The following is a 27213-nucleotide window of genomic DNA, read 5'->3' on the forward strand; positions in this document are numbered from 1 at the left end:
CAAAGTCCCCTTCCTTTATAACCCTTTTTACTTGACATCTGAAATAAAACACTGACTTCTAGTTCTGTTTTCTCCCTTAACAGGATGTATTACAGAGATTTATTAATTTTATCAGTTTTGGAAACTAAAAGAAACTTGCAGGCAAATGCTTACTTGAAAAATTGCGTGAAGACTTTATATGGTATCCTTAATGAAACACAATAATTGTCAGTTGTCACAAAGTTGGTGTTGCTGACAAATGCTTGTACATAATAATACAGTCTTCCTAACAGCAGCGGCTTCATAAGAGTCTTAAAGTTTCTAGAAGCAACTTACATTTAAAAATATCTGATTAGGTCTTCCTAATGTAACCTCTCATTAGAGATCCATGGAGACATAAAAAGATGAAAACTTACAATAAATTTGGGGAAACTAATATCTATAGTTAACCTATTTCTGTAATCTGAAATGAATTTCAGCTTATGAGGAAAACGGAAATGGATTTTTTAAATGCAGTTTTCTACTTGCTAATTCTTGCTATTGTGCCTGAAAATTTCAGGTGGGAAAACATTTTGCTTTCTTATCCATTATCTTAACATCTGGTACAAAAATGCAGATCTTTTTTCACTCTTCACTTCCACCTACAGAAATTGACCTTTCATGCATATTGTATAGCTATTCAAATTTATTAGTATGAAGATATTTATTACAACATTTTTAAAACAGGGAGGCTGGGCGCGGTGGCTCACATTTGTAATCCCAGCACTTTGGGATGCCAAGACGGGCAGATCACTTGAGGTCGGTAGTTCAAGACCAGCCTACCCAATATGGTGAAATCCCATTTCTATTAAAAATACAAAAAAAAAAAAAAAAATTAGCTGGACATGGTGGTGGTGTGCACCTGTAATCCCATCTACTTAGGAGGCTGAGGCAGGAGAATCGCTTGAACCCAGGAGGCAGAGGTTGTGGTGAGCCAAGATTGTGCCACTGCACTCCAGCCTGGGCAGCAGAGCGAGACTCCGTCTCTAAATAAATAAATAAATAAATAAATAAACAAAACAGAGAAAACTAGAAAGAATAAAAATGTTCATCAGGAAGATATTGATTAAATAAGTTGGTTCATTATATACTGCTTTGTACACAGTAACTATTGATATAATTCTCTATGTATTAAAGAAACCGGATATATTCTATTTTTTTTGTTTGTTTGTTTTGAGACGGAGTCTCATTCTGTCACCCAGGCTGGAGTGCAGTGGCGTGATCTCCACTGACTGCAAGCTCCGCCTCCCAAGTTCACGCCATTCTCTTGCCTCAGCCTCCCATGTAGCTGGGACTACAGGCACCCGCCACTGCGCCTGGCTCATTTTTGTATTTTTAGTAGAGACGGGGTTTCACCATGTTAGTCAGGATGGTCTCGATCTCCTGACCTCGTGATCCGCCCGTCTCGGCCTCCCAAAGTGCTGGGATTACAGGCGTGAGCCACCGCGCCCGGCCAAGAAACCGGATATATTCTTAAATTAAATAGACATGTTGCAGGACTTTATATGTAGTTTGATCCCATTGGTGTAAAATAATGGAAAAACTCATGTATATACTTAAATGTGCACAGAGAAAAAAATCATTCTTTGTTGTTCGTTTCTTGAGACAGAGTCTCACTCTCACTCACCCAGGCTGGAGTGCAGTGGCACAATTATGACTCACTGCAGCCTCAACCCCCAGGGCTCAAGCAATCGTCCCATCTCAGCCACCCAAGTAGCTGGGACCACAGGCGCCTGCCACCACACTTGGCTAATTTATTGTATTTTCTTATAGAGACGGGCTCTCCCTATGTTGCCCAGGTTGGTCTCGAACTCCTGGACTCAAGTGATCCTCCCACCTCAGCCTCCCAAAGTGCTGGGATTATAGGTGTGAGTCACAGCGCCCCGCCAAAATCATTCTTATTGGTGGTTGTTTGTGGGTAATAAAGTTGAAAGGAGAAGCGAGAGAACATTGTTTTTACTTTTTGCTTTATATACTTTACAGTATTTTGTTTTCTAAGAGACTTTTATTATTTTCATAATTGAAAAGGAAAGAAACATAAGTTCTCTGTGATGGATTGTAAAGTGATTCCCTTCCCTGAATCCATGCTTGTTACTATTTCCCTCCCACTTTGCCTCTGGGTTGGGCTAATAGATTTGCTTTGGCCAGTGGGACAGTTGCAAACATGATCCAAATACTTGAAAAATGCACATTAGAGCTTGCCTTCTCTTCTGCTGCTCTTAAAACCTTGTAACCAAGCCCCATATAAACAAACCCAACCTGGTCCTGGACATTTGAGAGAAGCCACAGACCACTAGCTGTCTGAGTTGCTTGAGTGAGATCTGACTGAGACTGGCAGAACTGTCCAACTGAACTCAGCTGTAATTGCCTACCCACAGAATGATTAGCGACTACATGGTCTTTGTTTTAAGCTTCTGAGTTTTGAGGTGGCTTGTTATGCAGCAAAAGTTAATCAATCAGGTCTCCAGTGGTGAGATCAGCACTTGCCCTTCTGCGTTTTTACTGCTTTAGGAGATACCCAGATTGCTATGTCTCTCTTTTTCTTTTTCTTTTTCTTTTTCTTTTTCTTTTTTTTTTTTTTTTTTTTTGAGATGGAGTCCAGCTCTGTTGCCAGGCTGGAGTGCAGTGGCGTCGACTCACTACAACCTCCACCTCCGGGTTCAAGCAATTCTCCTGCCTCTGCTTCCCAAGTAGCTGGGACTACAGATGCGTGCCACCACACCCAGCTAATTTTTTTGTATTTTTAGTAGAGATGGAGTTTCACCACGTTGGCCAGAATGGTCTGCTCTCTTGACCTCGTAATCTGCCCACCTTGGCCTCCGAAAGTGCTGGGATTACAGGTGTGAGCCACTGTGCCCGGCCCCAGTTTGCTATTTCTAAAAATTAAGCAGAATGTAAGAGGGGGAGGAAATATTATCACTGTCACAATGTACATACTGAGAGCTATGAAACCAATGAGTAAAGATCAATTGGCTGGGCATAATAAACTTCCAGAAGATTGTCTTCTGTAATAAAATGCCACAGATCATGGCTTCTGTGAAAGAGCATAAAACTACAAGGAGAGAACAGGCTAAGGTTAAATAAAGCAAGAAAGATGTTCAGGAAAGCAAAAATGCAGTATCAGGATTAAAATTCACATCAAAGACAATAAAGTAAAACTGATACTTAGACAAGATGCCGTGCCTCAGGGTGATGTGACCGCAGACTAATCCTACTGATGCTTCAAAACATTTAGCTAGTGATATTCAGGAAGAACTAGAGATGATCCCTCAGTATCCTGAGAAAATGATAAATATGAAGTCAAGAGAATGAAGTTGATACAACTAAAGAAGTACCAATATTTTTCATGGAGAAATCAGAAAAGTTGCAATAGAAAAAATAAAGATGAAATTTTAGAAAACATTCTACAGCATTTGGAAAACATCTAGGTAAGCAGATCAAGAGGACATATTCAGAAAACATGCTGGTTTGAGGGAAAAATTATTTGGAGACACACAGCTGCTGGCCAAGAAATAGCTCAAAAGGAAATCGTAAATTAGACGTCATGGTATTACAGGCTTGGTGAATTACCGATGTGCACTGCACCCAGTTTATCTCAAGAAAAACATTTTAACAAAACGTAGCAGCTTGAGCTAGCCATACTGATAGGCCTTGTTTTGTGGCTTTCTCAATGATGCTTTAAAAGGAAACAGTTTCATTTGAATTATTTCTTTTCTTTTTTTGAGGTAGAGTCTTGTTGGACTGCAGTGGCGCAATCATGGCTCACTGCAGCTTTGACCTCCTGGGCTCAATTGATCCTCCCATCTCAGCTCCACGAGTAGCTAGCAGTACAGGCCTGTGCCACCATGCCTGGCTGATTTGTGTATTTTTTGTAGAGACAGGGTTTTGCCATGTTGCCCAGGCTGGGCATGTCCAGGCTCAAGTGATCTGCCTGCCTTGGCCCCTCAAATTGCTGGGATTGCAGGCATGAGCCACTGTACTGACCTGTTATTTCTTATTTTGATGGCCCCAAAAAATGGGCACAAGAAATTCTTTTTTTTTTTTTTTCTCCTAAGATGGAGTTTCACTCTTGTCGCCCAGGCTGGAGTGCAGTGGCACAATCTCGGCTCACTGCAACCTCCGCCTCCCAGGTTCAAGCAATTCTCCTGCCTCAGCCTCCAAAGTAGCTGGGATTACAGGCGCCCGTCACCACACCCGGCTAATTTTTTGTGTTTTTAGTAGAGACAGGTTTTCACCATGTTGGCCAGGCTGGTCTCAAATTCCTGACTTCAAATGATCCACCCGCCTCGGTCTCCCAATGTGCTGGCCACTGCACGTGGCCAAGAAATTCTTATATAAAACCCTTTCCTTCACGCAGTTAGATCACTAATAGTCTTAGACAGCCAATGAAACAGAAATACAATTTCCTTATTTAAGGTGACAAATATGACCAGGAAACAGTCTGGCAAGAAATGCACTAAAATATTAAATGGAAATTGGTAGATCATGGGATTGTTCTTTTTCATCTTGTACTTTTTTTTTGTAGGGATAGAGTCTTACTATATTGCCCAGGCTGGTCTTGACCTCCTTGGCTCAAATGATACTCTCACTTCAGCCTCCCAAGGAACTGGGACCGTAGGCATGTAGTCCCACCAGGCCTGGCTAATGTGTTTTTTGTTTTTGTTTTTGTTTTTGTTTTTTTAAATGAGAGAAGTTTTGCTCTTGTTGCCCAGGGCTGGAGTGCAGTGGTGCGGTCTTCGCTCACTGCAACTTCTGCTTCCCAGGTTCAAGCGATTCTCCTGCCTCAGCCTCCTAAGTAGCTGGGATTACAGGCACCTGCCACCACACCCAGCTAATTTTTGTCCTTTTAGTAGAGACAGGGTTTCACCATATTGGCCAGGATGGTCTGGAACTCCTGACCTCAGGTGATCAGCATGCCTCGGCCTCCCAAAGTGCTGGGATTACTCAGGCGTGAGTCAGTGTGCCTGGCCTGCCTGGATAATTTTTTTAAAAATGTTTTGAAGCGATAAAGTCTCTCCATGTTTCCCAGTATGGTCTTAAACTTCTGGGTTCAAGTGCTCTTCCCGCCTTAGCCTCCCCAGGTGTTGAGATTGCAGGCATGAGCCATCATGCCCGGCTACTTTTTTCTTAATGTATTTATTTAAAACTTCTTTTTCACAATAACATATCTATATGCATACATGCACAATTACATGCTTGTAAGTAAATAAAGGAGGACATTCTCAGAATGAAGACCTAGGTTATTTGGAATAGAAGTGGAGGAGAGTTACTCTATACATACCTTTTGTGGTCTTTGAATTTTATACTATGTGTATAAATTACCAATTCAAAAAATGAATTAAAATATAACCTCATAATTAAAAACATGAGTTTTACAAGGTGAAATAATATAAAAGGGCTTACACTATGAAGTAGTATTGTCTAAAACATCCCTCTCACCTAGAGTCCTCATTGTTCAGAGGCAATCACTTTTGACTCCTTCTGATTTTAGTTTTCCTGGCATTTACTTTCATTTCTCAAATATACTTTTATCACTCTTTCTTGGTTTATTAATTTATACATTCTCCTTTGATATCCTGCCACAATAAATGAAGATTTCATTTACCTAAAAGCTACTCCTTTCCCTGCCCCATAGAAATAGTAGCAGGAAGGCCAGGCGTGGTGGCTCACACCTGTCATCCCAGCACTTTGGGAGGTAGAGGCGGGCAGATCATGAGGTCAAGAGATCGAAACCACAGTGAAACCCCATCTCTACTGAAAATACAAAAAAATTAGCTGGGCGCAGTGGTGGGCACCTGTAGTCCCAGCTACTCAGGAGGCTGAGGCAGGAGAGTGATGTGAACCTGGGAGGCAGAGCTTGCAGTGAGCCGAGATTGTGCCACTGCACTCCAGCGCCACTGCACTCGACAGAGCAAGGCTCCATCTCAAAAAATAAAAATAATAATAAACAAATAAATAAATAAAAGAAATAGTAGCAGGAATAAGAATATTAATAGCAACTAACATTTATTAGTGCTTACTTTATGCCAGGCCTCTTTCAAGTGATTCACACATACTGTCTAATCCCCACCATACCCTCTGAATTTACATTACCACTATTCTTGGTTTTCCCATTATTCATTTTATTTATTTATTTTTAATATAGGGACTCCCTTTGTTGCCCAGGCTGGAGTGCAGTGGTGCAATGATGGCTCAGTGCAGCCTCAACCTCCTGAGCTGAAGCAGTCATCCCGCCTCAGCCCTCAGAGTAGCTGGGACTACAAGCATGCACCTGGCTAATTTCTTTTTAAAGTAAAAACAAGTTTATTAGAGAAGTAAAGAAAGAAAAGAATGGCTACTCTGTAGGCAGAGCAGCCCTGAGGGCTGCTGGTTAGCTAATTTTTAAATTTTTTTGTAGAGACAGGGTCTCACTTTTTTGACCATGCTGGTCTCGAACTCCTGGCCTCAAATGATCCTCCTGACTTGGCCTCCCAAAGTGCTAGGATTGCAGGCTTGAGTCACTGTACCTGGCCCATTTTTCATTTTATTAATCGTATTGTCAGCTACTGGCAGCACACTTTTAAAATGCTAATCATAGATGATAGTATTATCTAATTTTTTTGTGTTTTTACTAGGTGTTGTGTATTACCTGTATTAACTCACTGACTCTTGTCATCAAACCTATGGTCTAGGCTCTATTATTATTATTCCCATTTTATAAATGAGGAACTAAGGCATAAAGTTTACTCTGTGTAAGATTGTGTAGACAATTAGTGGTACCAAGCCAGCCTGACTTCAAAATCCAGTCCTTTAACCCATCCATGCACCGTATTGATGGTATCCCTTTGATTCCATTTTGTAAGGTAAGTTTTCATTCCCACTACTTTCATCATCTTTTCTATTTTTTCCTTGTTTTCTTTGTTTCTTTTCCTTCCTTCCTTCCTTCCTTCCTTCCTTCTTTCTTTCTTTCTCTCTCTTTCTTTTTCTTTCTTTCCTTCCTTCTTTCTTTCCTTTCTTTCTTTCTCTTTCTTTCTTTCTTTTTCTTTCTTTCTTTCTTTCTCTGTCTTTCAGTCTCTCTTTCTTTCTTTCTTTCTGTTTGTCTTTCTGTCTCTCTTCCTTCCTTCCTTCCTTTCTCTCTTTCTCTTTCTTTCTCTCTCTCTTTCTTTCTTTCTCTTTCTTTCTTTTTCTGTCTTTCTTTCTGTCTCTCTTTCTGTCTTTCTGTCTTTCTTTCTTTCTTTCTTTCTTTCTTTCTTTCTTTCTTTCTTTCTTTCTTTCTTTCTTTCTGTGTTCCTTCCTTCCTTTCTTTCTTCCTTTCTTCTTTTCTCTCTTTCTCTCTTTCTCTTTCTCTCTTTCTTTCTCTCTTTCTTTCTTTCTCTCTCTCTCTCTCTTTTCTTTTCTTTTCTTTCTTTCTTTTCTTCTCTGTTGCCTAGGCTGGAGCACAGTGGTGTGATCACAGCTGACTGCAGCCCCGACCTCCTGGACTCCAACGATTCTCCTGCCTCAGCCTCCGAGTAGCTGGGACCACAGGTGCATGCCACCATACCTGGCTATTTTTTTTTTTTCATTTTTGCTAGAGACAGGGGTCTCACTTTGTTGCCCTGGCTGGTCTTGAACTCCTCGGTTCAAGCAGTCCTCCCATCTCAGCCTCCCAAAGTGCTGGGATTACAAGCATGAGCCACCACACCCAGCCTCTCTTCTTTTCTCATGCTTAGTTTTGGTCAGTTGTAACTTCATGTTTTTATTTCACAGAACATAAAATTTATTTACCATTCTATAATCATAGTTAAATATTTTGTGTTTGATCTATACATGGATTCTAAAAGTTGAAAACAGATAATAAACAACATTTTGACATATGACTATGCAAATATTATACATAGCAAAGCCAGGAATTGAGAAATGATCTTCCCTTCTCTGTAGTTCCAGTGTATATCTCAAATGAATTCATCCTTACATTCACGTTCAGATGGATCACTCTTTTTTACACTATTTGTTTTTGGGGTTTGTTTGTTTGTTTTGAGACAGGTCTTGCTATGTTGCCCATCCTAGAGTACAGTGACATGATCACAGCTCACTGCAGACTTGATCTTCAGGCTCGATGAATCCTCCCATCTCAGCCTCCTGAGTAACTGGGACTACAGGTGTGTGCCACTACACCTGGCTAATTTATTTTTTATTTTTTGTTTTTATTTTTGTAGAGACTGTGTTTTGCCATGTTGTCCAGCCTGGACTCGAACTCCTAGGCTCGAGCTGTCTGCCTGCCTAGGCCTCCCAAAGTGCTGGGACTAGAGACATGAGCTGCTGTACCCTGCCCTGTTTTTCTATTGTAAACTCTCTGGGTTGAGTCCTTTCACATGTGGTTCCTTTCTCATGTTTTCCAGGTTCCAGCTTTCTTCACTCTTTTATATGGAAGGCACTAGGCTGGACATTTGCAGTTTGCCCTTCCAGGTCTACTTTTTTGCCTCTTCTCCTACCCTAGGAGACTAACCTTTATAGGCTGCTCCAACTGATATCTTTGCCCTCTGTCTTCCAGTTGGGCTCCACCAATGGAAAGGGTCAGCAGGAAGTTGGAGGGCAGGAGTAGAGTGAGCACATATGTGTATTTCACCAGCTCCCTCCCTTAAATTTTGGAACTTCCCCTTCCCCCTGCTGCACCAGGCCGAAGGGATAGTAACTTAGTCACAGGTCCTTCAAGTGTTCCTTGTTGGTTTCCCTTGACTCTGTTCACATCTTTGTAGCCTCTTTGTTAAACTCTTCCCAGTGACCCACTTGGTGTGTCATCTTTTTCCCACCAGGATTTTGATTAGTAGGAAGTAATAATATTGATATTTCTTCATATAATAAGGATATTTCTTCATCAAGTGTTGTTCTTTCAGAAGTTTCTTGAAATCTCTCATCTACTGATTGCCTCCCTCTCTTTATTTCTGTATGGAGCCTCGAGAGAGAAGATAAAATTACATGCTCAGTCCATCATGTATTGCTTTTTTAATTATATTACTCTTTTTAAAAAGAACATCTTTATTGGGATATTCAAATATCTTACAAGTTACCTTTTGGAATTATACAACTCAGTGGTTTTTAGTATCCTCACAGGTTATGTGCAGTCAATTTTAGAACACAATTTAGTCACTACAGTCAATTTTAGAACATTCATTGTCCCCAAAAGAACCCTGTACCCATTAGCAGTTATTATCTTTTTAAATGTAGGAAAGAAACCTACATAAAAGGACCAGAAAAACGTGATGCTCTTGAGCTGTATAAACTGACTCCAGCCTACCTATTATGCCTTATTTTCTTTGTTGTTGTTGTTGTTATACCTTATTTTCTACTAGTTCCCATAATACATCACTTATTTAATTCAGGCTATTTTCCTACTTGTGCTACAAAGTGTTATTAACTTATAATTGTCAGTTTTCTAGACACCTTATTACTTTTATTCAGTGTCATGTAATTTAGTACTTATTTGCAGTTTTTTCTACATATGTGATCATATTTTCTGTCTATGACAACCAATAATCCTATTAATTGAAGAGATCACTTTTCACATTACTTTATATGGCCTTCATAATTCTTAGCACTTGATAGAATAATATTAGTAGACTGGGCGCAGTGGCTCATAACCTGTAATCCCAATACTTTGGGAGGCCAAGGTGGGTGGATCACCTGAGGTCAGGAGTTCAAGACCAGCTTGGCCAACATGGTGAAACCCCTTCTCTACTTAAAAAATAAAAAAATTAACCGGGCATGGTGACGGGCACCTGTACTCCCAGCTACTTTGGAGGCTGAGGTAGGAGAATCGCTTGAACCCAGGAGGTGGAGGTTGCAGTGAGCTGAGATAGCACCACTGCACTTCAGCCTGCGCAACAGAGTGAGACTCCATCTAAAAAAAAAAAAAAGCATAATATTAGTAATCAGGTTTTCTCCTTCCATTGAGTGTCTTCACAATATACCTTGCCTAACAGCAAGGTAGGTGACACCAATAGCAAGATATCCTGATGGTGCAAAAGGAAAGCTACCCAGAGGGTGGGCATGGTGGCTCACGGCTGTAATCCCAGCACTTTAGGAGGCAGGTGGATCACCTAAGGTCAGGAGTTCAAGACCAGCCTGACCAACATAGCGAAACCCTGTCTCTACTAAAAATACAAAAATTAGCCCTGCGTGGTGGCATGTGCTTGTAGTCCCAGCTACTCAGAAGGCTGTGGCAGGAGAATCACTTGAACCCAGGAAGTGGAGGTTACAGTGAGCCGAGATCGCGCCACTGCACTCCAGCCTAGTGACAGATAGACACTCCGTCTCAAAAAATAAATACATAAATAAATTAATTAATTAAATTAAATTCATTTTACTACTAAACATTTGAGTGTTTTCTCTGTTTTAAATATTTCTGTAGACGTTTTAGTTATAGGGATCAATATAAATACAGCCTGTACTTCTTTTCTTAATTGAAAATAGTGCTAGTGGTGGTCATAGGGGTACTGATTTAGACAGAGTTGAATTAGCACAACAAATGTAGACAGAAAACCTCAGAGAAAGGAGTAGGGGGCCCAGAAAGAAAAACATGTATTTTACCTGGTAACCCTAAATAGAAGAGACTGGCTCTAAATTGTTCATCTGTGAATCTGCTGATGGTACCTAGGGGTCATTGTACTGTTCTCTCTACTTTTGTGTATGTTTGAAATTTTCCATCATAAAAAAATCAAAAGATGTAACTTAAAAAATAGGTACCTTTCGCAAAAACAATGAAAATATGAGACCTTACAGTAATATGAACCAGGAAATATAGGACCTTTATAAGAGTTAAAAATGTATTTAATGACAATGTTTGTACCATAAATGGAAAGAAATGCTATTGACAAAACTAGAAAAAATATGAATTCCCCAAATTGATCTCTAGATTTATTCACTTACCACTAAATTCAATGAATGTATTGCTCCTTTATTTTTTTTAAAAAAGTGATTTCAGTAGTACAAATCTTGTGAAATGTAGTTGACTCTTTATAATTTGATTCAAGTTAGCTCCATGTACCAATGGCCATACCCTAAATTCTTTGAGACACGTCTGCCTTCTAGACTTTATTAGAGATACCTTGAGTTTATCATGTTTCTACAAGACAGCCAAATTCTTAAATACCTTTCCCGAATCTATTTTGTCCCACTGAAAAAAGGTACTTGGGGCCATCTTCATCTATTCACAGACTTTAATGAAGAAGTTTTGCCCTTGAAAATGAGGCTGAATTATAATTGGCATTTATGGGTGGCATTTCTCAATTATATCTTTTACAGTTATGCATTAGTAATTGTGGTGTCATTCAATCTTGTGAGTTCTTGAATTTCTGAATTTTGTCTTTTTCTTTTCAACTCCGCTTGCAGCTAATTCTTTTCTGAGTTCATCTTTTTCTCGCAGTATTTTAAGTGTAGCCAGTAGCATCCAGGGCTAGCAACATAGTGTTTCCCAACCTCTGTGTATAAATCAGCAAGTTCATTAATCATATTATCTGCTTTCTCAGTTTTCTCAGGCAAATGCAGTGTTACCATTGCATTAGATAGGTCATCATTGTTTCCAGCCTTCAGTAACAGTTACTTGCTACTCAGTCGCAATTTGCAGGTGTCAGGTATGTTACGTGTTTGTTATGGCGATAACCTACTCCTGTTAACAGTTTCTGGACTAGCTTTTCCTAAGCAAGGCTGCTGTAACAACCCTCACATTGTAGTGCCTTCCTACAGTAGAGATGTATTTCTAGCTCCCATGTTAGCTACAAGTTGTCTGTGGTTTTGGGGCTCTGTTAAATGTGTCTTACTCAGTGTTCCAGGCTGAGGAACAGCCCTGTCTTTGTCTTAGGTCAGAGGGAAAATTGAAAATTCCGAAACACTCAGTGCTCTTCATCTTCTCGTAAGATATGATATAAATAACTTACAATTATATTTCATTAGCCAAAGTAAGCTAATATGGCCAGGCCCAATGTTTGTATGGTAGGGAGTATTTGCCTCTCAAAGACTGTGCTATAAGTCACCAGGTTCAAGGACAGGGATGTGTATTTATCTTATAGGGAGAGGGTAGAATAGTGTAGAACAGTAATACCATCTACATATCCATTTCTAGGTATATTTTCTAAAGCAGTGTTTTTCAAACATTCAGCTGAGTTCTTAGCTGAAGATAAATATTTGGAAGTTGTAGGCCGGGCGCGGTGGCTCAAGCCTGTAATCCCAGCACTTTGGGAGGCCGAGGCGGGTGGATCACGAGGTCAGGAGATCGAGACCATCCTGGCTAACATGGTGAAACCCCGTCTCTACTAAAAATACAAAAAACTAGCCGGGCGTGGTGGCGGGCGCCTGTAGTCCCAGCTACTCGGAGGCTGAGGCGGGAGAATGGCGTGAATCCGGGAGGCGGAGCTTGCAGTGAGCCGAGATCGCGCCACTGCACTCCAGCCTGGGCGACACAGTCAGACTCCGTCTCAAAAAAAAAAAAAAAAAAAAATATTTGGAAGTTGTCAGTATGTAAGTGAGTGTGAATAAGATCACCCAGGGAGAGGGAAGAGAGAGTACCAGAAACCTCATGGGAGAAGCATCTGCAAAGAATACTAAGAACAACCTGTCAGAAGTAGGGAGGAGAATAGGAAGAGAGCATGTCCTGGACCCTAGTTATAGAATTATTTCTGCTCCAAAAAGTGTAACTTTTTTTAAAAAAGAAAGCCTGAATGCAAGCATTTTACATCTATCTGGTTTGTACCATCACAAGACTTAATTTCCAAATAGCATAAGAAGTTTAATATTAATATATACTCATTTACTATTACAGAGATTTGCCACAATATGGACAGAAGCAGTGGCAGTCCTATTTTGGAAGAACTTTTGATGTTTACACCAAACTCTGGAAGTTCCAGCAGCAGCATCGGTAAATTAATTTCATAGTTAAAGGAGAGCAAAGGCCTGTTTTGTATTAGTCACAGTTTTTATCTTCACTACTTCAGTGCTTTTTATCTTGGTGCTTTTTCTTTTTTTTCACCAAAGCAAAGGTAAATCTTGGTACTTTTAAAATAACATATTTCATCTTTATAACCCAAATGAAAACAAATTTATTTCTTTCCTATTTATTTAAGATTTTAAAATGTATGGCCAGGCATGGTGGCTCATGCCTGTAAACCCAGCATTTTGGGAGGCCAAGGTGGGAGGATTGCTTGAGCTCAGGAGTTTGAGACCAGCCTGGGCGGCATGGCTAAACCCTATCTCTACAGAAATTAGCCAGGTGTAGGGTGTGCAGCTGTAATCCCAGCTACTCAGGAGGCTGTGGCACGAAAATCACTTGAACCCTGAAGGGGGAGGTTGCAGTGAGCTGAGATTGTGTCACTACACTCCAGCTTGGGCAACAGAGAGAGACCCTGTCTCAAAAAAATAAATAAATAAATGAAAATAAATAATAAAATAAGGCTGGGTGCAGTGGCTCATGCCTGTAATCCCAGCACTTTAGGAGGCTGAGGTGGGTGGATAACTTGAGGTCAGGAGTTCGAGACCAGCCTGGCTAACCTGGTGAAACCCTGTCTCTACTAAAAATACAAAAATTAGTCAGGCATGGTGGTGCACACCTGTAATCACAGCTACTCAGGAGACTGAGGCAGCAGAATCACTTGAACCTGAGAGGCGGAGGTTGCAGTGAGCCCAGATCATGCCACTGCACGCCAGCCTGGGCAACAGAGTCACACTTTGTCTCAAAAAAAGAGAAAAAAAAAGTAACATTCTTGTCTGATTTTTAAAGACAATATTATATGTGGAATATGATATGTGGAATATTATATGTGGAATATTATATGTGGAATGGTTCAGAGCAGCTGGAGCATAGGTAGGATGATTTATGGTTTCATTCTAAAATACATGTTTATTGGCCAAAGTAGTTTCTTTTTATATTTCAACTTATAAATAGACATTTAATGAAATGCTTTTAAATTTAATGGAATGACTATGTTGAAATCTAATGAAAAATTCATTAGCTTTGCTGAATTGGATGGTATTTTATCCTATTGAATTTACAGATTTGATTAGTTTTGGAATTTATAGACTCCTATTTCTATTTTCTTGTATCCTATATAAAACAGACAAGTCTTGGATAATCGGTATGGCTTGAAGCGCTGGCAAATAGGAGAAATTGCTTCCAAGATTGGGCAGCTATACTATCATTATTAGTAAGTAAATTACACATGGAAAGAGTCAAGTGTTGTCTGATTAAAACATAGCATGCAGAAGTATACATAGTATCCTCATTGCTAGGCATGAAAATTGTGAGTTACAAATGAAACCTTAGTAGTTCGGGCCAGATTGATCAAGACAATGTTGTGCAATAACCTTCCATAGTTAAAGTACTATTTGTTTTAAAGGCTTGCCTCCCAAACACTTCATTTGTTCGGACTCATTTATAACTTAAAAATTTGATCTTGGTTTTAGATAAATGATTAATACTAAAGGATTTATTGTTCTTACAGCTTCACTTGCCTTCACTTGTCTTGTGTAGCATTATATTGTAATTTGTATGTATAAATGAATGATTTTCAGAAGGATACTTTAAAAAACTCATATTTGCAGGATGTTTGAAAGATATTTTTTATTATATCCTTAGAGCACTAACATCTGTATAGTCCCATCCCTGAGTTCAGAAAACAAGAAGGGTCCCTTTAGGAATCTACATCTCATTATCCCAAAGTGATAATCAGGTATACAATAAAAAAGGCTTGGACCATTTGTAATCTAAAAGGCAATGAAATGGCTGGGTGTGGTGGCTCACGCCTGTAATCCTAGCACTTTGGGAGGCCAAGGCAGGTGGCTCACCTGAGGTCAGGAGTTTGAGACCAGCCTGGTGAAACCCCATCTCTACTAAAAAGATAAAATTAGCCAGGCGTGGTGGTGGGTGCCTGTAATCCCAGCTACACAGGAGGCTGAGGCAGGAGAATTGCTTGAACCTGGGAGGCAGAGGTTGCAGTGAGCCGAGATCATGCCATTGGCACTCCAGCCTGGACAACAAGAGTGAAACTGTCTCAAAAAATAAAAAAAAAATTAAAAAAAAAAAAAAGACAATAAAACTTCTTCCATTTCCTACATTTTGGCGTACCATTCCAAATTCCCACCATTAAAATCACTCTTTTGGGTAGAATATTTTCTTAAAAAGTCCCTTATAAAACTAGAAATGTGTTTTCTCGGGTAGAAATATTTTCTTAAAAAGTCCCTTGTGAAACATAATTCATTAACATCCCCTGAAGATTAATATGGATTAGTGCATTCCTCAGTTCTGTGAGGAAAAAAATTAAAGAAATGGGCCAAAGGACTGTATGGATTTGAGGAAGTGACCTAGTCCTGGGAGATAAGGATTTCACTGGATGGAATGCTGTTTGAGTCACTTCAGAGAAGGAGGGTAATGTGCAATATGGATTGGCATCAAAAAAGGCTTGGATGCAGCAAGGATGTTTTTCAAAAATTTTAATTATTATTTTTTATGCATTTTAAGGGTGATATTACCTTGCCGATTCAAATTTAGGACAGTCATTCCCACCCCCTCACCCCATGAGATAGAGGAATACAGCAGTATATAGAACAAGTATTTACTGTGGTGAAGAGTCTCTGACACTGTCATATTTAAAACTTTATCTTTTCTCATAGCTTACGCACATCTGAAACCAGCTATCTGAATGAGGCTTTTTCCTTCTATTCTGCAATCAGACAGAGATCATATTATTCTCAAGTCAATAAAGAAGACAGGTATGTATCTGCTATGTTTTTAGAAAGATGAGGATAAAACACTCAGTCTTTAGTCTGCGTGGAAATTGTGCGGAAAAGCATACATGTGTTTATAACTTGCACTCATTTACGAGACTTTATTGAGTGCCTACTATGTAGTAGACCTTCAAAAGCATAGAGAGGTATATGTTACCTAAGCAATAAACATCAAAGATGTTGTAACAGATGTCACAATACCAAAGGAGGGTTGGGTTATTGTTGTACAAGAGATTGACTGAATTCACATAGATTTAATACAAAAGAAATGACTCCAAAACAAGGCTTAGCAAATAACATTTATTCTTTAGCCTGTGTAATCTTAATTCATGTCTCTTCAAAAGCCTGGTGACAACTGTCATGTAGGACCAGGGAATAGCATGCTAATATTGTTTGAATTTTCTCTGTCTCTCTTTTTTTTGAGATGGAGTCTTGCTGTGTCGCCCAGGATGGAGTACAGTGGTGTTATCTCAACTCACTGCAACCTCCATTTCCGCGTCCTGGGTTCAAGCAATTATCCTGCCTCAGCATCCCAAGTAGCTGGGATGACAGGCTTGTGCCACCACCCCCGGCTAATTTTTTTGTATTTTTTACTAGAGATGGGGTTTCACCGCATTGGCCAGGCTGGTCTCGAACTCTTAACCTCACGTGATCCACCCGCCTTAGCCTTGCAAAGTGCTGGGATTACAGACATGAGCCACCATACCCAGCCTGGATTGTGATTTTGTTAATTCCAGATGAGTATGAAATTGTGGAAGAAGTCAGAGATCTTCTGGAGAATCTTTCTTGCTAGCATTCTGGGAATTGTTGGATGAGAAAGTTCAGGCACAGAAGGTCTGAATATTCTGTCTACCCCAGCAACAGAACTCACAGTTTTTATATGGTGAAAAGATTATATTCTCTTAGCAATAGAAGAAAACAGTTTTGACATGTTTTTCTCGAGAACACTTTGTGGTTAACTGTTGTAAGCTTTCCAACTAAACAGTGACATTTTGGGGAAAGCCCCACTCTTCTCTTTAGTTTCCTTGCGTGTCTTGTTCAGACTAGTCTAGGGGCGTTTGCATGGCACATGTAAGGGGTGCAGATGCTGGAGTGTACATTTTTCATATATTTTTGTCATCCCCTTACATCAGAAGTTCCATCAATTACTTTTCCCTTAGGTTTTCCTATGGTTTGCTTCACATATTTTCAATACAGATATATTTCCTCCAATCCTAATTTTAAAAAAATTCTTGCTATGCTATTTGTCTTAATTCTTGGTGAGATAAATTATATCTTCAAAAATACAAAAGAGCTGTGTAACATTTTATCAGCATTAAAAATACATATAAGCAGAGAACTATTTTAAGTAATAGCAAAACACCTTGTATAATTTACTTTTCTGCATTTTCTAATTTGACAAAAGGGAAATTGGCTTTAATCTTAATACCCAACAGTTTGATTTCTTGCCATAATTTTGTGCCTTAATAACAAACATCCAATTTGAATTGTTTTCCTGTGCAGTTTCCTAGATCAGGGCATATCATTTAGAAGTAGGATTATTTGGAATCAGGATGACAAAAAGTCTTGCTTTGTGCCAGTAAATTAGAATCAAAGGACAATCTGGTATGCAAATCCTTGACCTTGCTGTGTGTGGTTAGGAGGGTCTTTGTTCAGTTGGTAGGTTGTTTCTTAGTTCACACAGGGTAAGAGTGCCAGTCAAGATTGCAGTCAGCAACAGCTGCTAAAATCAAGAGACAGGAGAGAAAACCAAGTAAGGAAGTATTCCACAATCTCACAGTTCATTTAAAAGGCAAAAATCTTCACTCCTCAAAAGGAACAAGTTCTCTCTGCACTGTCTCAGCAGCTAAGGATTATGTCGAGACCAGGAGGAATAAGTAGTTTGTTCCAGCAATCTCAAGGTTAGTGTCTGTCACTAAGCATAGACCACTCCCAGAACATCTCATTCCATGGGTCCATTGTACTTAGGAGAGGAGATATTACCATACAGCCACTCCTCCTAGGAGCTGCACACCCCAATTCTGTTGCAAATGGCCAAAGCTGAACCTGGTTGGATATGGAGAAGGTGAGGATTCTGAATACCCAGGAGGTTGTGGGGAGATGTTACAGTGAGCTACCTGGAAGAACAGAGTTTCCTAGGCAAATATGTAGTGAAAGAATCAGGGTCTTGTAAGTAGTGAGCCTAGCAGGTTGGACAAGGCTGGAATTCTGGAGTCCAGAAGTTTGATAAGAGCTTAAAAAAAAGGCCAGGTGCGGTGGCTCACACCTATAATGCCAGCACTTTGGGAGGCCAAGGCAGGTGGATTATGAGGTTACAAGATCGAGACCATCCTGGCTAACATGGTGAAACCCCCTCTCTACTAAAAATACAAAAAATTAGCCAGGCGTGGTGGCACGCGCCTGTTGTCCCAGCTACTCGGGAGGCTGAGGCACAAGAATCGCTTGAACCCGGGAGGCGGAGGTTGCAGTGAGCTAAGATGGCGCCACTGCACTCCAGCCTGGGTGACAGAGTGAGACTCCATCTCAAAAAAAAAAAAGCTTCATAAAAAGCCTTCAATTTTACATTCATATTGCCCACTGGAAAAAACTTAATACTGTCACCACTTATGTTGACGTTGACAGCATGTCAACATGTCATTTATTGTTCAGAAGAAGCATAGAGTAAGTAAAGTTTGCTTGTTATTATTTTAAGAAAAATAATTTTAAAGAATATAAGGAAAATGTCTAACTTCAGAAGAGGTGGAGGGGGAAGTGAATAATAAAATTATGGTTATTACAATGGAAAGCAGGAAAGGAAAATAAACTCCAGTTATGTTGATGTCAACATAAATGGTAACAGTATTAAGTTTTTTTCAGTGGGAAGTACGAATGTAAAATTGAAGACTTTGGCACTTTGTAATGGTGCTGATGATAAAGAGGGCTTGATGTGGACCCTTCCAGTGAGTCACATTCTTTTTTCCACAGTTTGATGTGGAGTTAGTTGGTAGTTTAGGGGTTGTGGTTCAGGTTATCGGGCTTGATTGAGGTGGCCTGTCATGTATGAGTGGACAGCACTGACGCATTTCATCTGTGCTTTGCTGCAGTTCATCACAGTGGCTTCTGAAATAGAAAGCACCCACCCACTTCTGTATGCTTATTGAATATAAGGATCAGCTAACTATGGCCTGTTTGCATGCCAAATTGGGCCCGTGGCCTGTTTTTGTACTGTGTGGCAGTTTAGAATTTTGTTTTTTTACATTTTCAAAGGGTTGTAAAAAGGGAAAAGATGAATATGCTACAGGCACCAAATGTGGCCTGCAAAGCTTAAAATACTTACCATCTGGCCCTTTGTAGAAAGTTTGCTGGTTGTATAATCCATTATATAGATTCATAGAACCTATTTTTTAATAAAAAAAGTAACAGAATTAAGTCATTCAGTTTCAAGTTTGAATTGACATCATCCTTCTACTAATTTTCTTTGTTTTGAATTCCACTTTCGACAATGTGATAGGCTAGATAACCTGAAATACTAAACACCTAGAAATGCTGGATAAAATAGGACAATCATCCTTTTAAATGGAAAACCTAGCTGTCAAGAGAGTAAGGAAGTCCTTAGTTCATTTTCCCATTGCTGTGGTGACCTTGGAGGGTGGGGCGATTGGTTTGGGTGACATAAAAGAGCCAGGAAGAAGAAAATTGAAACTAGAAGGGGAAGGTGTGATATACAAGAAGGATTGGTGAGAAAAAATTATCCCCTTGTATTCTAAAACATTGATTTGATGGGGCAGTAATCATCGTAACAAATGGCTGATTGACATTATTAAAATAAAATGGAACCAAATCTGGATAACAATAATATGAAAGAAGAAAGGGGATAATTAAACCATTCTAATAAGATCCATTTATTGTTCAGAAGAAACATGGAGTAAAGTTTACTTGTTGATATTTTAAGGAAACTATAATTAAAATGTATAACTTCAGAAGAGGTAGAGGGAAAAGTGAGTAACAAAATGATCATGACAATGAAAGGCAGGAAGGGAAATAAACTCCAAAAAATATAAGTAGCACAAAATAATAAAATAGAAACAAATCCAAATCAAAGTAAGTAAAAGTGATCTAGACTTCCCTCTTAAAAGACAGAGATTATCAGTATGCCTCTTAGAAAAACCCAGTAATATACTGTTGTTAAGAGATTCTTCAAGGCCAAGAGCAGTGGCTCACACCTGTTATCCCAACACTTTGGGTGACTAAGATGGGAGGATCGCTTGAGGCCAAGAGTTCAAGACCAGCCTGGAAAACATAGCAAGACCCAGTTTCTACAAAAAAATAAAAATAAAAAAAATTAGCCAGGCGTGGTGGCACATGCCTGTAATCATAGTTACTCAGGAGGCTGAGTTGAGAGGATTGCTTGAGCCCAGGAGTTTCAGGCTGCAGTGGTTTATGATGGTACCACTGCACTTAAGCCTAGAAAAAAGGGCAAGACTCTCTCTCTTTTAAATAAATGAATAAATAAATCCTTTAAAGATGGAAGGTAGACAGAGAAAGATAATGAGACAGCTACTAAGGGGAAGAAATGTGTATGTGTATATGCATTTCTTATGTGTATACTGTGTGTATATTTAAAGGAAGAAAGTATTATTGAGAATAGTGGTTTACTCTGTAATTATGAAAGCAACAATTCAGGAAAATATAAAAATCATAAACTTATATATACCTAATAACATAGTATTATAATAAAGCAAAGTGTTTTTTTGAAGTGGGGAAATTAATAAGTGATTTAATATACATGGGAATTTTTGATATATTTAATAATTCATATATCAAGACAAGAAATTACAAGATTTGCGTAACAATTAAGTTTGTTCCAGTGTACCTAAAATTGTGTGCAACAGTGACTGTATATATGTTATTTTCAAACTCATAGGAAAATTTGTGAAATTAACGCATACTTGCCACAACACAAGTTTAATGCAAGGTTCAATAAAGTGTACGTGGTCTAACCATGGTACGATTTCATTAAAAACAAAAATAAAACATAATTTAAAAAAATCAATAGCTGCATGTGCAGCCCAGCTACTTAGAAGGCTGAGGCAAGAGGATTCCTTGAACCCAGGAGTTCAAGTCCAGTCTGAGCAACATAGCAAGGCTCCATCTCTTAAACAACAACAACAACAAAAGTTTGTCAATCAGTAGACACATTTGTAAGTAACTCATGGGTCAAAAGAATTTTTAAAAAATTTTATTATGGAAAATGTTGAACATATACAAAAAATATACTGTTGTAAGGCTATCATATTTGTGATATAGGATATGGAAAGCAGGAGGAAATGTCAGGTTTGAATTGATAATTGGTAAGTGTAAAGTATTACGTGTGAACAGATTAAATATATTGTAAGGGGCATTTGATAAGTTAAAGGATCCATATTGTTACTCCTAGCAATCACTTAAAGAGCAATAACAAAGAAGTAGTATAACTAGGAAGCCAGTAGATGATATAAAATGGAACACTAAAAAATATTTGATTAACCAAAGAGAAAGCAAAACAGGAACAACAGAGGAACACACAGCAAGAGAAGGAGCAAATAGGAAACAAACAGCAAGGTGGTAGATGTAAACCTAGCCAAGGCAGTAATGACGTTAAATGTAATCGGTCTAAATACATCAAGTAAAAGGCACAGAGATAGTCAAAGTGGACAGAAAATCAGGACCTAAGTATATATTGCCCACAAAACAGGTGAATTTAAATTAAAAGACACAGATAATTGAAAGAAGGATGAAAAAAGATATACAAACAATAAGCATGAAAAAACTGGCTGGCTTATACTAATAGCAGAAAAATGAGATTTTAAGACAAAGAATGTTCTTCCTGGAATCCTTTTCACCTCATATTTTCCTGCCTGTAATCCTCCACACTTCCTTGTATTCTTAACTTAAATATTTATTACTTTCTTTAGGAAGCCTTTTTTCACCCAAGATCTAGTCCTGTGGGCACAAATAGCATTCTTTATTTCTCCTATCATTATATTATTCCATTGTGTTTTAAGCATTTATCTCTCTCCTATATATTTTAAGTTCTTTTCTGTCTGTAAGATCTTTGAAGAAGGGAATATCTCTAGTTTTTTACAATTGTACTTTTAGCAATTAACATAGTACCTGATGCACCTACGTTCTCAATACTTGTTGAATGAATGAATACATGAGTAAACAACTTAATAAATCAGTAAGAAATATGTTAAAAAGACTATATGGGTTATATGTGGAAATGTTTATAATTGTGTGAAAAAGGATGGAAAGAGTTTTAAAAGCCATTGGAAAATTTAAAAAATCAAAAGGCATTCTTTTTTAATCTAATAAGTAATTTTTCGTTTATCTTCCATAGACCTGAATTAGTAGTTAAGAAGTTACGATATTATGCAAGATTTATAGTAGTTTGTCTTCTTCTCAACAAAATGGATGTTGTAAAGGATCTGGTAAAGGTAAATGTACTTTAAAATAGTTCAAATTCTAATCTCTAATTGTATATGGATGATCTTATTTTTTTTAAAAACAGATTTTAGGTTAAAATAATTTTGATATATCAAAATAATTACAACATTCAAAGTATAGTAACTTCTGACAAGGGTAATGATAAAAATTTTCCAACTCTTCTCATGTTCCAAATACACTAATTTGAGATAATTATCTTGATTCCTTGCTTTTGTCCTTTCTGCATGTTTTACATTTCAAAGCCCGTCAATGGATGGCTAGAAATGCAAACAAACAAAAATACTTACTTTAAGAGAAAATAATTGAAATGTTATGTCAAGAAAAAGTACATAATGCTTTACAAAGGTATTGGGAATGATTTTCATTTTCCCACCACTTTACAGTGCATGAAGTCTCTCCTTCGTTAACTCAGGTGATAAACAGTTAACTCTCTTCAGATCCACTTAATACCTGTAATCATTGCATATGAAATTCTGGTTGCACTCTGTACTCAGTAGTTTCAATGGCATACTTAATTTTGTATCAAATATAACATGCCAGTTGTTTTTTTGGGTTTTGTGGGGTTTTTTTTTTTGAGACGAGGTTTCACTGTGCCTCCCAGCTGGAGTACAGTGACATGATCTTGTCTCTCTGCAACCTCTGCCTCCCGGGCTCAAGCAATCCTCCCACCTTAGTCTCCTGAGTAGCTGGAATCATAGGCTCAAGCCACCACTCCTAGCTAATTTTTGTGTTTTTTGTAGAGACAGGGTTTCACCGTGTTGCCCAGACTAGTCTCAAACTCATGAGTTCAAGCAATCCACCAGCCTTGGCCTCCCGAAGTGTTGGGATTACAGGCGTGAGCCGCTGTGCACAGCTCAACATGCCAGTTTTGACAAGGGCACCAGAAGTAGCTCTCCATACTTCTTTTCTACCTTCCTTTATACCCAGTTATCATTAAAAATATTTCCAAAAACTGTATAATATAAATCCAAATAAAGTCAGGAAGTATTTTTAGAAATATATAATTTTTTGTAGTGGTAGGGTCTCACTGTGTTGCCTAGGCTGGTCTGGAAATCCTGGTCTCAAATGATCCTCCCACCTCGACCTCTCAAAGGGCTAGGATTACAGGTGTGAGACACTGTATCCAGCCTCATTTTTTTTAATGTTAAAATTTTTGAATTTCTCTTTTCTGATTTTTTCATTAATGAATTCATTGCCGATGTAGTACTGATAGGAAATAGATCTCTGTAAAGACTTTATTTGATGGGTATTATGAAGTTTGTGACTTTCGAAGAAAATTTGTTTAGTTTTCATCTTTGTTTTTGGTTATAAGCAGGACTGTGTATTGATAATAATCAAATTTTGTAAGTATGTCGATTTCTGTCAGGAATATGGTTCTATATGGCTGTGTATTTTATGGGTTTTTTAATAGCCTTTTTTGTAATGTTTTTAAAATCAGGAATTGTCAGATGAAATTGAAGATTATACTCACCGATTTAATACTGAAGATCAAGTGGAATGGAACTTGGTGCTTCAAGAAGTAGCAGCTTTCATTGAGGTCAGTTTTTGATAAGAAATGACCATGTAGTTTATGTTTTTATTGTGTCTATATGTCAAGAAGAAGGAATAACGTACTATATTGATATTTAGTCTTGGCCATTCTTACTGCTTTTTTCTTTAGGCGGACCCTGTAATGGTATTAAATGATGATAATACCATTGTTATCACATCGAATCGCCTTGCTGAAACAGGAGCCCCCTTGCTGGAACAGGGCATGATTGTGGGACAGTTGTCTCTGGCTGATGCACTCATTATTGGTAATTGTAATAACCAGGTAAAGAATTGTGAAGGAATTATGCTGAAAATTCACTGTGAAAAATAGTGCTATTGATGATCACAGAATTATTTTCTTATAAATATCCTAACATCCTCTTACGAAGAAATTGCTGATTAAATTGTGCTGTGTGCATTATGGAATATATTACAGATATTTAAATAGCTTAGAAAGAATTTTTTTTTTTTTTTTTTGAGACGGAGTCTCGCTCTGTCACCCAGGCTGGAGTGCAGTGGCCACATCTCAGCTCACTGCAAGCTCCGCCTCCCGGGTTTACGCCATTCTCCTGCCTCAGCCTCCCGAGTAATTGGGACTATAGGCGCCCGCCACATCACCCGGCTAGTTTTTTTGTATTTTTTTAGTAAAGACGGGATTTCACCGTGTTAGCCAGGATGGTCTCGATCTCCTGACCTCGTGATCTGCCCGTCTCGGCCTGCCAAAGTGCTGGGATTACAGGCTTGAGCCACTGCTCCCGGCCAGAAAGAATTTTTAATAACATAGGAAGATATTCATGATACAGTAAATGAAAATAAACTTGCCATGGAGCCATGGAAGCAGACTTATTTCATATATGTTAGAATGTCTATATGTATGCACATAGGAAAAAGACTAGGAAGAAATTTTACAAATATCTAAGTTTTATCTCCGAATAACCAAATTGTAGGGATTTTTATTTTATTTTTTACAACACTCTAAAGTTTCCAAAGTTTCCGGCCTGGCACAGTACTAGCTAACACCTGTAATCCCAGCACTTTGAGAATCCCAGGTGGTTGGATCACTCGAGGTCAGGAGTTCGAGACCAGCCTGGCCAACAATGGCAAAACCCCATCTCTACTACAAAATGCAAAAATTAGCCAGCCATGGTGGCATGCACCTGTAATTCCAGCTCCTTGGGAGGCTGAGGCAAGAGAATCACTTGAACCCGGGAGGCGGAGGTTGCAATGAGCCAAGATCACGCCACTGTACTCCAACCTGGGCAACAGAGTGAGACTCTGTCTCAAAAAATAATAATAACAATAAAATTTCCAAAATGCATATGTACTACTTTCCAGTCGAGCTAAAAGGGGCGAGGAGTTGGTGTGTTTTTTTTGTGTGTGGGAGTTTTTTGAGACGGAGTCTTGCTTTGTCACTCAGGTGGGAGTGCAGTGGCACGATCTTGGCTCACTGCAACCTCCGTCTCCCAGGTTCAAGCGATTCTCCTGCCTCAGTCTCCCAAGTAGCTGGGATTACAGGCACATACCACCACACCCAGCTAATTTTTGTATTTTTAGTAGATACAGGATATCATGTTGAGCAGGCTGGTCTTGAACTCATGACTTCAAGTGATCTTCCTGCCTCAGCCTCCCAAAGTGTTGGGATTACAGGTGTGAGCCACCACACCTGGCCAGGAGTTGTTTTTGTGTAAATTTGTCAAAAGTGAATTTCAAATGTTTTTTCATGACAGAATAGCCCCATGATCATGAGATTTAATGTACTAGAAATGAAATTTGCTGGAAATTGCACCAGTAAATACATTTTTCTAGATGTGTTTTTTGCACAAGTTTAATTTTGGATTCTATCCTAGCAGCTATCAATCATTTTTGTTATTGTTAAATTTTTCTGGTATTTCTCCATTTTTGGCTTTTATGACCATTATTTTGCAAATATCTATAACATTTTTGAAATTATAGTATGAATATACTAAATGGAAAAAATTTGAAACATATTTATGGTTTGTATAGTTATATTATCTGAAGGTACGGTATTTTTCTCACTTTTAATTCAAAGAAAATTTTTTTCTAATCAGAAAAATATAAATTAAAACCAAATAAGATATCACTGACCCAGACGACTAAAAACAAAAGAGACCAAGAAACTGATAATAGCGTATCCTGGCAACTAGTACAAGAACTGAATATTTCATACTTTGTAGAAATAGAAATTGATAGGTTTACTTTAGAAAAATGGCAGGCATTATCTAGTACAGCTGCATATATGCACACTCTATGACCAAGCATTTCCAGTATTTTCTTATTGATCTGTAAGAGTTCCTAATATATTTTACATGAAAGTCCTTTGTCAGATTTATGTATTGAACTATCTTCTCCTACTCTTGTCTGGCCTTTTATTCTCTTCTAATATCTCCTCTCTCTTTCTCTCCTTTTTTTTTTACCTTCTGTTAAAATATTTATTAGTGTCTACTTCATGCCAGACCCCCCTGTTCCAGACACTGAGATTCCAGTGAACAGAAGTCTTTAATTTTAGTGTAGTCTAATATATAATTTTTTTCCTTTCTGGTATGAGCTTTTTTGTGTCCTATTTTGAGAAATCATTGCTTACCTTACCTTTCATATTTAGATCTATGATCTCTTTGGGATTTATTTTAGTGTGAAGTATGGGTCAGATTTTCTTTCTGGATTTCCGGTAGACCTAGCACCATTTACTAAAAAGACCGTCTTTTCCTTACCACATCGTAGTGTCATTTTTATCATAAATCTGATGTTCAAATATATTTGACTCTGATTCTGTTCCTTTGGTCTGTATGTCTATTATGCTGATACTTCTGACTTCATTATTATGGCATTTTAATAGGCCTCAGTATATTGTAGTAAATGAAATATTTATTTTTTCTAATTTTTTCTCTTTCATTGATTCTGATTCTTATTTTTATTTCCTTCTTCTTATTTTGAATTTAATTTGCTTAGATAACTGAGTTTATTTATTTATTTAGTTAGTTAGTTATTTACTGAGACAGAGTCTTGCTCTGTCTCCTAGGCTGGAGTGCAGTGGTGCAATCTCAGCTCACTGCAACCTCTGCTTCCTGGGTTCAAGCGATTCTTCTGCCTCAGCCTCCCTAGTAGCTGGGACTACAGGCACATGCCACCACACCCAGCTAATTTTTTGTATTTTTAGTAGAAACAGGGTTTCACTGTGTTAACCAGAATGGTCTCAATCTCCTGACCTCATGATCTGCCCACCTCGGCCTCCCAAAGTGCTGGGATTACAGGCGTGAGCCACCTCTCCTGGCCAACTGACTTTATTTTTATTTTTGAGACAGAGTCTTACTCCGTCCCTCAGGCTGGAGTGCAGTAGTGTGATCTTGGCTCACTGCCACCTCTGGCTCCCGGATTCAAGTGATTCTCCTGCCTCAGCCTCCCAAGTAGCTGGGATTACAGGCATGTGCCACCACAGTGACCCAGCTAATT

The 27213-nt window shown here is 38.6% G+C and overlaps 1 protein-coding gene across 1 annotated transcript in view; it reads left to right on the plus strand.

Moving 5' to 3' along the window:
- SCAI (suppressor of cancer cell invasion) overlaps positions 1-27213 on the plus strand; it is a 190555-nt gene that overhangs the window by 109347 nt on the left and 53995 nt on the right. The window contains exons 4-9 of the mRNA XM_023217161.1: positions 12794-12889; positions 14085-14171; positions 15637-15735; positions 22109-22205; positions 23654-23752; positions 23876-24028. Of these exons, the coding sequence (XP_023072929.1) occupies positions 12794-12889; positions 14085-14171; positions 15637-15735; positions 22109-22205; positions 23654-23752; positions 23876-24028 (631 nt within the window). The remainder of the gene's footprint in view (positions 1-12793; positions 12890-14084; positions 14172-15636; positions 15736-22108; positions 22206-23653; positions 23753-23875; positions 24029-27213) is intronic.

The sequence above is a fragment of the Piliocolobus tephrosceles genome, chromosome 14 (genome assembly GCF_002776525.5).
Source record: "Piliocolobus tephrosceles isolate RC106 chromosome 14, ASM277652v3, whole genome shotgun sequence".
Taxonomy (NCBI): domain Eukaryota; kingdom Metazoa; phylum Chordata; class Mammalia; order Primates; family Cercopithecidae; genus Piliocolobus; species Piliocolobus tephrosceles.